The 10,000-nt window shown below is 41.5% G+C and overlaps 1 protein-coding gene across 1 annotated transcript in view; it reads right to left on the bottom strand.

Moving 5' to 3' along the window:
• The window catches only part of LOC143039426 (galactoside alpha-(1,2)-fucosyltransferase 2-like), a 7,168-nt gene extending 286 nt beyond the window's left edge, over positions 1 to 6,882 (bottom strand). The window contains exons 1-6 of the mRNA XM_076209459.1: positions 6,736 to 6,882; positions 6,072 to 6,230; positions 1,684 to 1,773; positions 805 to 923; positions 422 to 691; positions 1 to 315 (exon numbers count right to left, since the gene is read on the bottom strand). The exon at positions 1 to 315 is cut by the window's left edge and continues 286 nt beyond it. Coding sequence (XP_076065574.1) covers positions 1 to 315; positions 422 to 691; positions 805 to 923; positions 1,684 to 1,773; positions 6,072 to 6,230; positions 6,736 to 6,876 — 1,094 coding nt within the window. The 5' untranslated portion in view covers positions 6,877 to 6,882. The remainder of the gene's footprint in view (positions 316 to 421; positions 692 to 804; positions 924 to 1,683; positions 1,774 to 6,071; positions 6,231 to 6,735) is intronic.
• Between the last annotated feature and the right edge of the window lie 3,118 nt (positions 6,883 to 10,000).

Here is a 10,000-nt window from a genome sequence, read left to right as displayed (position 1 = left end):
TATGGTTTCCGATAGTGAAAAGGAATCAGGTTTTCGTGGCGAGCCTCGCCCACCCAAGATTCAACTTGATAGGGTCGTGTTAAGTCGTAGGATACGTTGGTAGCATAGATGATGTCCCCCTTTGCCAGTAGTCCTCCAAAGAAACCAAAAGTACCAAGGCCATATATCAAGTGGTCAGACAGAGCCATAAGGGCGAGGTCTTCGTCCCTCGATATGGGTTCATCGAGGGCCACTGCGTCCGGATGACGCCAGACCACGTTCTCGCGGCACCAAGGCAGGTCGTCCGACACCACGATGAAGGCCACTTTGCCATACCTGAGCAGAGGAAGAATGAAACCACGTTTAATAACAGAAAAAAAAGTTTTAAAAACTTTCCCAAAAAAAGGGGCAACTAATCAAACAGGATGGAGACCCTGCTCACCTTCTTCTAGCAAAAGCAAAGGCGTCATGGAAAAATATGGGTTCCATCACTTTGGAAGCATGCAACTTCTTCATGTGATGAATATAACTCGTCCTTCTGATGTGAACTCCAATGACCACAGGCCGTTCTGCACCAGGACTCTGAATGGTCTTGTCTGCAAGGGACGCTTCCTCCATCTGCTTCCTCCACTTCTCCAAAAGTAGATCTCTGTATCTCTCTGCTGATTGTTGGACCAGGGGTTGGAATCGGAAGAAAAATCTCAAGAGGTTCCTTCGAAGTAAAACAAGGAGATAATTACAATAAGTAGAGCGTATTGATAGTTGGTGAGAAAAACATATGATAAACATGTTAATTTCAAAGTAAAAGACAACAATACTACCAACCTATATTGTATAAAATAGGCAGGGTGACAGGGGTACGAACCAATACTTATTCTTTTATCTAGACCATTCAGGGCCACATAAATCTCGGCGTTATAGATATTCATACCCCGGATATCAGTCTGTTTGCATGTAGAACAAAGGAAAGAAGTTACTAGGATTAGAATACGGAGTGTTCAAAGTCAGTCGATTGAAGAGAGAAGCTGTACTGTACAATATTCATGTACACATATGTATATATTTTTGTCCAAACAAACACACTTCCTTACGACACATATTTGATATAGAGATCATCATATCCCATATATATGATAAAGAGTAGATGTCTGATATATAACAAATCCAGTAGACAATACTTCCAATATAAACTCAAAGATATACAATCGGAAAATGTTCTCCACATCCCTCCTACGTTTAGGCCAATGATCCTACGCCTATTCCCTATGTATCCTATCTCTATATAGTGCTGTTCTTTAGCCTCCTAGAGACTGTTTCAGCACTGGTTATATCGTCAAGTACCCATTATCAGTACATTTTTGGTTTGTATTTTTTCTTGTGGCACCTAAAGGGCCTAGGAACTCCAGACGACCAAAGTCTTCTGTTGAACCTAAGCATATATAACAGTGGATGCCGTGTGAGAGGATAAGGGTTGTACTTTTGAGACCGCTCTCCAACCCTGACGAACATTTTCTACCATTAGAAGCTTACTAGCTTCATTAGCTACACCTATGAAAATGATCAATAGATTTTATAGGTAAACCAGCAACCCAGTTCTTAACTAAGTACACAGGCCACATCTTAATTTGTAATGGCAGAAAACTTTCACCATGACTGGTGAAAGGTTTAAAAGCACGACACTAAGTAGTTTTTATGGACCCTCACCCTATTCATGCACTCCTCAGGGAGAGCCGGTAGTGGGAAGTTTGGGAAGATCGGCATCAAGTAGTTATACATGTCCTTCCTCACTCCAACCTGGAAAAAGAGAGAATGAACGGGTCACCATCAGTTATCACACCCAAGATACTATGATATCATGAAAAATTCCCATTGAAATCTAGAACTATATGTGAAGTGTGGTACAGTGCCACGCCTTGGTCTAGGAGCGTAGCGCCGACGACTCAATTCCGTGACGCTGTACCAACCAATCGCCTTCCCACACGTGCGTTACGTCACCATGCCAGCCAATGAAATCCGAGTTCAGTTTACCAGGGTCACCCTTTAGACTGGTCATTTTCTCTTCACTCCACGGCCACTTCACAAGGGCTACTCTCTGGACTGGGTACCCTTTCCTCACTGTTCAGCCAATTCATAAGGGCTACACTCTGGACTGGTCGTCTTCTCCTCATTCTTCAACCAGTCCAGAAGGGTTATATTCTGGACTGGGTGTCTTATCCTCACTCCTCGGCCGATTCACAAGGATCCCTGGACTGGGCACTCTCTCCTCACTCCTCGGCCAGTTTACCAGGGCTACACTCTGGAGTGATCTTCATGTCCTCACTCCTCGGTCAGTTTGCAAAGGATACTCTCTGGACTGATCGTCCTCTCCTCGCTCCCCGTTCAGTTTCGTCATAAGTGTTCTCTGAACTAATCACCCTTTTCTCACTCTCACCTATCCTTCTATCCTCGTGCTCATCCGACCCTTCGACTGCAAACCAACATACCACGCTTGAGCGCCTGTCTAATCTAGTTTTTGTAAATATTCTTATATTCACCTTACCGCATCATCATGTCTGTTAAAAAAAAAAAAAGAGAGAGAGAGAGAAGTAAAGCACAAGGTAAAGGAAGCAAAGAGGAGAGCACATGCGAAATGGGGTAAGAGTATGAAAGAAAATTTTGAAAGTAATAAAAAGATGTTTTAGAAAGAAATTAAGAGAGGAAGAGGAGGCGAATCAAGTAGAGGAAAAAAAAGGTAAAAGGTGGTACTGTTCTGTAGCCAACACGTGGAGTTTCCCCTTGAAGACTCCTGACCGCCAAGCACAGGACAAAACTATGGTCACCCCTTAGGATGACACGCATTTGATTAATTCATATTCATATAGATATATATATATTCACTCTAGCAACTTTATCTATTTTTTAAGTAAAATAAAAAATGTTCCTCTATATTCTGTAACAAGGATATATATATTTGTATTGTAAAAAGATGTTAAATTATTGTATACAGAAAACAAAGATTCAGGAATTTCGCTACCACTGTTGTATATAGTATCATCGACATTTTCAATAAACAGATATTAGTCATGGGATTGCCTTTAAATATCCTAGCTATTCATTTGATTAATTCATATAAATATATATATTCACTCCAGCAACTTTATTCATTTTGTAAGTAAAATAAAATAAAAATATTCCTCTATATTCTGTAACAAGGATATATATGTACTGTAAAAATATTTTAAATCATTGTATACTGAAAACAAAGAATCAAGAATTTCGCCACCATTGTTGTAGATAGTATCATCGACATTTTTGATAAACAGAGATCAGTCATGGGATTGACTTTAAATATCCTAGATATTGTTCTGGAAGATAGCTGTTCTTTAAGGAATAGTACCAGCCGTTAGCACTGAGCACGGAAGTGTTCATCTCAAAGGTACGTAAGGGTAAATACTTCGCGGCGAACTATGTTCTGACAGATACACTCCGACGAGAACACCACCAGCAGTCGGTACAGAGTACGGAAGTGCTCATTCCAAATGTGCCCAGGGTAATCATACCATGGCAAACTCAATGGAGTATTCTGACTCCCCTTTGGGAAAAACCTCCCATACCTTGTCCCTACCACTCGTTTCAGGCTGGCCGCTTCCAACAAGGGCGACTAGTAGTGGAACCAACGTTGGTGACACTACAAGGTGCAGATGGAAAGATGATAATGGAAGAGAAGGCAGTAAGGGGAAGATGAGCAGAGTATTTTAGGAAATTGCTAAATGTGAAGGAGGATAGGAAGGGAAAGATAGCTGCAGTGAAAAGTGCTAAGAAAATGACCCTGATGAGTGAGGAAAATGGAGGAGAAATAAGAAAGGATCAAGAGAAGGCAGTTGTTACGATGATGAGAGCAGGTAAGGCACCTCGTCTGGATGGATGCCATGCAGAATGTCTAAAAAAAGGAGATACAGTGATGGTGGACTGGCTGGTGAGGCTGTTTAATGTTTGCTTGAGAGAGGGTAGAGTTCCGGAGGACTGGAGAAGTGCCTGTATAGTTCCACTTTACAAGGGAAAAGGGGACGAGTGTGAGTGTAGTAGTTTCAGAGGGATCAGCTTGTTAAGTGTATTTGGGAAGGCTTATAGGAGGATCTTGATTGAGAGGATTAGGAGAGTAACAGAGGGAGTGATTGGCGAGGAACAGTGTGGATTTAGGACAGGTAGAGGTTGCGTAGATCAGATTTTTGTGGTAAGACAGATATGTGAGGAAGCTATGGGAAAAGGTAAGGATGTTTTTTGGGTTTTATGGATCTGGAAAAGGCTTACGACAGGGTAGACAGGAAGGCACTGTGGGAGGTTTTGCAGATATACAGGATAGGAGGAAAGCTTCTAGGAGCTGTCAAGAGTTTTTACGAGAGTATTAGAGCATGTGTTAGGATTAGAAATGGATAGAGTGAGTGGTTCGAGGTAAAGGTGGGACTTCGTCAGGGATGTGTTATGTCACCCTGGCTGTTCAACTTATACACGGATGGGGTGGTGCGAGAAGTAAATGCATGGGTGGTGGGTCAGGGGTTGGAGATGTTTAAAGAAAATGGAGAAAAGTGGGAGGTGAGCCAGCTGTTGTTTGCGGACGACACTGCGCTTGTAGCAGTATCAGAGGAGGGATTGAGGAAGTTAGTGACAGAGTTTGGGAGAGTGTGTGAAAGAAGAAAGCTGAAGATAAATGTGGGTAAAAGCAAGGTGATGAGATGTACAAGGGGTGAAAGTGGCAGCAGACTGAAAGTGAGCATTAAGGGAGAGCGACTGGAGGCATTGGATAGTTTTAGACACTTGGGTGCGAATGTGGCAGGAAAGGGTGGAGTGGAGGTGGAGATAGAATATAGATTGAGAGAAGCGAGTAAATGCCTTAGTGGATTAAAAATTGTAATGAGAAATAGACATTTGGGAATGGAAGCTAATAGGAGATTGTATGAAGGAGTGATTGTGCCAACAGCACTGTATGGGACAGAAACATGGAACATAAGAGAGGAAGAGAGAAGGAGTTTGAGTGTGTTTGAGATGAGGTGTCAGAGAAGTATAATGAGGGTTACTACGCTAATAGAGTGAGAAATGAGGAGGTGAGGAGGAGAACAGGGGTGGTAAGAGGATGAAAGTGTATTGGGATGGTTTTGGCACATGGAAAGAATGAGTGAAGAAAGACTAGTAAAAGAGGTATTGAAGGCAGATGTGGAGGGAGTGAACATGAGGGGGCGACCTGGGATGAGACAGATAGATGGGGTGAAGGGGGCTTTGGGGAAGAGGGGAATGTCTGTTGAGGAAGGACGGGAGAGGACAGAAGACAGGGGTGAATGGAGAATGGTTGTATATAGATGATGTTGTGATGCATGATGTGGAATGGGTGGGGGGATGGGGGTGAGGTAGTATGTGTGAGAAAAAAACTGACGCATGCGGGGGACGGAGAGGGGGGGTCGCCGATTTAATGAAGCGGCCTTGCGGATGTGCTGTGTCTTGCGACATTTCCTCTGACCCAGGGCAGTGGAAAAAATGCAGGGATGACCCGTCATCCAGGAGGTGCCGAGATAAGAGGGAGGGTAGAAAGTGAGGGGTAGTGGAGTGTATTAGGGATGGAATGGGGGGGAGGGGGATGGTTTTTATGCCTTTTTCTTTTCGGCTACCTCCCTTGTAAGGGAGGAAAAGACTTTGGTATATATGTATGTATGTATGTATGTATGTATGTATGTATGTATGTATGTATGTATGTATGTATGTATGTATGTATGTATGTATGTATGTATGTATGTATGTATGTATGCATGCATGCATGTATGTATGTATGTATGTATGTATACATTTATAAAGCTTGATATAATAAAGTTCTCAAGTCAATTTTTGTATGTATAATTGTGTGTGTGTGTGTGTGTGTGTGTGTGTGTGTGTGTGTGTGTGTGTGTGTGTGTGTGTGTGTGTGTGTGTGTGTGTGTGTGTGTGTGTGTGTGTGTGTGTGTGTGTGTGTGTGTGTGTGTGTGTGTGTGTGTGTGTGTGTGTGTGTGTGTGTATGTTCGGTCGTCCCTACTTCCGTTGATTTTTAAGAAAACCGTGTTTCCTGCACTTCAAGAAGACCCTATTACCTGCACTTTATACTTCAACTTGAAAGCGATCATATGGGAGGCCTCTGCCATCATGTTGCCAAGCGCGCCATGCGGATTCATCATCATAAACGGCCGTGAACAGTTGATGACATTGTTCATCAGGAAGGGTACATCCACCCCGTCGAACAGGTTCTCTCCCTGGAAGAAAAAACAAAATCATCGATCAAATACTTTGAGATCAGACATGCAGAGTGCCTTACAATCTCTTCCTGGATTATGTTTTTCTTTTCCAATAAATTCTTTGAAATCGGACATGCAGGAAACATGTGAACTTTGGTTTAGGTCAACATGAAGTCGAGGCATGACCCAATTCAGCTGACTATGATTCTTCGTGGGGGAAATACCCTTGTCCTCACGATTGATGGGTCCAGAAAACCCAAGAGCCCTCGTCTAGACATTCTTTTTCTGAGGAGGTTCTGTTAGGCTGTGGGTTCCCCGTCAGTCAAACTCACCACGATGAGCAGAGGTGGGGAACGCTCATAGAGTTGTTTATTGTGTTGTGGCAATTGTCCTTCACCTCTCTCTCTGTCTCTCTCTCTATCTGTCTCTCCCTCTCTCTGTCTATGTAGGGGATGGGCCCAGCGTGGGTTTGTCTACACGTGCTCAATGTAAATACAGTAATGGTTACATTATCGTAACTCACCTGGCTTCTCTCTGCATCTGTTCTTCTTTGGTCCACTGACTGCGGTCTCCATGTAAGAGCTGAGTACTGAGTTGATGTGAGGAAGCACAAGATGGCACAAGCGGCAGCAAAGATAACAAAACTCTGTTTCATCCCCTTCATGATGGAGAACTTGGGTTTCAACTGAAAAAGAGTAAATAAGGAAAGGTCAAATATATAGTTACTAGGAAATTACCCTTCCCGGCCAAAGGTATATCACCTCTACACGAAAGGCACGTTATCGTTGAGGAACGTGGGCTTCATTCATACACTGGAATAATAAAGATTCAGCTAAACAATTAACATTTCGCTATGTTCATTGTAGAACACCTTGTAAAAGAGGATGAAAAGGCTATTCGAAGAATAGTTGATAACGGAGTTACCCCAGCACACTATATTAGCGTAAGCTTAGTCTGCTTATACAAACCAAATAAAACCGCGTCACTCATTATGAGCAACAACACAGATAACACTAGAGAACATACTCGTAGTGAAAACAACGTAGTGTATAAACAAACATGTCAGACAGAGAATTGTGCATCCCTTCAAAATACTTACATTGCAGTCACCAGAACTTCTCTAGAAAAAAGACTATCACCACCGTTACAACGATGGAATTTTTGCTCACTACATAGCACAACAAGACAAAAAACCACAAGTAGCAGATTTGAGAAATAATACTTCCATCATTTACCAGACAGATCACAAGCCACACTCGGTGAGGTCTCAGAACTTATGAACATATAAGCTGAGATTATTAGAATCTTACTATTGCCACCCAGCTGAAGAAGAGGTAAGAGACCTCGATATCTGTATATACTGGTACACAAATGAATATTGGAAACTTCTGTTCCACATTAGACAATGAAAAAAAAAATCTGCAATTTTGAGCGATCAGCTACACAGAACGTCACCGGCTATCCAATTTAACAAAAATTATTATTATCATTACTATTATTATCATCTTGATTATTATTATTATTGTTGCTGACTGTAATATTATTATTATTGCGTGAGAGATTCGCTAGTGGTCAGCGACACCAATTAGATAATTTTTATGGCCGTCGCGCTTAGTACTAGAACCTACTGCTCTGAGGCCAAGAGGCCACCGAGACGGTGCCTTAAACCACTCATTACTTATCATTATCACTCGCCTAACTATTATTCGGGAAACAAATTTGATACCACAGTCCACACTTTTCGTATTCACCGAGTACGCAGCTATGAGAGAAGACAATACACACCGCAAATGTGGATTTACATCACTAATACACGTCAGTAAACAGATAAAACACTAATAGACACCTCAATAGAAATAGCCTCAATCTAAATACACAAAAAAAAATACATCACAAACACTTTCATACCACATGTCATATTAATCTCCCACCACGACGAAGATCTTTCAGCTCGCTAGCAAGTCACAAACTGGCAAAAGATCTGAAGGCACATCACCCACTTGGACTAAACATATAGATAACAGATCAATGATGACACAAAATACAAGAACAACTCCCCAAGCTAAACCTGATTTTCATCAACCACCCCACTACTTCCTCAACATAACCAACAAGCAAGTATAGATAATCATATGAGAGCCATACACGGGCTTCCCTCAGAGCACTCCACAATAAAGTTCACCAGAGAAGGAGGTGAGGAACCTAGGTCAGGAGGCGCGGGGCTGCGGCCGAAGCCGTCACCTTTGCCCTATGCGCTTTGGGGACTGTCGGGGCAAGCAACAGTCATTGTTGAAAATCGGAGAGAAGTGCGGGATTCGAGCCTACAAATGAGGAAATAGACAAAAATGTAGAGACCTTTGATACAGAAAAAAAAAAATCATCCATAGACAGAGCAGTGGATGGGGCAGCACTAACCATTCGTAAACACAGCAAAAGATACATTCTAAAAAGTTACACAAAATAGATACAACCCTCATAATTGAGCAATACAATATAATGGGGCAATAAAAACTAAATGCTACAACAAATTAAGCAAAGACAACACAAAACTAACGAACCACAAGAAGAAAAAATGGGAAAACGTACAAATGAAATTGACCAAAAGGAAATTGATTCACTCTTCGCACCATGCAACACCGGAACTCTCTTCCGAAATACGTAGTGACAGCAACGCCAATAGCCTCTTTTAAAGGACAGATATAACCAGTACACAAAGGCGTAAGGCGAGCACACAGCTGTTTACCCTGACCCCCCCCCCCACACACACACACGAACTTTCACTAGATAAGCAAGGTCGGGAAATTAAATGGAAATGTGAACCATAAGAATAATAATAATAATAAAAAAGAACATACCCCCAAAAAAATCTAGGCCTCGTTTTTTATGCTTACATGACCTTCAGCCCACTCGTCATATATCTGACATACAAAAAACATACAAAAACCAATTGTAAATATGGGATCACAGAAATTCTAACCACACTTGACAAACAGTTCTTAGGAAACACACTCGACTACGCTCCCACAGCTCGGTTCAAAACAATAAGTGAAATGAACATAGACACTTTACAAACTCAACAGAATAAACCATTGAGAATAATGACAGAATGCATTAAAATCACTCCAATAGAACACCAGTAAAAAAAAAATGGATAATAGTATATGAATATGATAGGTGAACGGCTATTTGCAAAAAAAAAAAAAAAAACAAAAAAAAAAAAAAAAAAAAAAAAAAAAAAAAAAAAAAAAAAAAAACTCCCAGCCATACTCACCCTTCTCATTACATCACACAAACACAACCAACTGGAATTATCACTTGTTATTACATTAATTATCGTCACTCTTCACGAACACTGTCCACACCTGATTTCTGTCACTGGTAATTAAACATCAGTTTCAGTTACCGAATCTAGCTTGCTCGTATTCAGATACTACGAATTTCATATATAGAGCACATTATCATTAATCAGAGATAATCTGTGCTGTCATTTTGTCATTATTTTGATCTATTTTCTGTCGATTTTTGAAACGTGTAGAAGATATCACGGCTGCTGATTCTATTTCGTTTACCACACTTGTTTGTTTAGATACCATTTTTCTTTAAGCTGGCTTGACGTCATCCTTAGTTTAGCACGTTACCGGTGACAGGGAGGTAGAAGGGAAGGACGTTGATGAAAGACGAGACGAAAGCTAACCCCGTTCTTATCGAGGTACAATGTACGAATGATGACGATGGTTGATGGTCGACTGCACATTCACTTCGAGCAACGTGTCCCGCAGGTGTTCCCG

The sequence above is a fragment of the Oratosquilla oratoria genome, chromosome 2 (assembly GCF_046742065.1).
Source record: "Oratosquilla oratoria isolate Oo_2021 chromosome 2, ASM4674206v1, whole genome shotgun sequence".
Taxonomy (NCBI): Eukaryota; Metazoa; Arthropoda; class Malacostraca; order Stomatopoda; family Squillidae; genus Oratosquilla; species Oratosquilla oratoria.
This window is presented reverse-complemented; position numbering and strand designations above follow the sequence as displayed.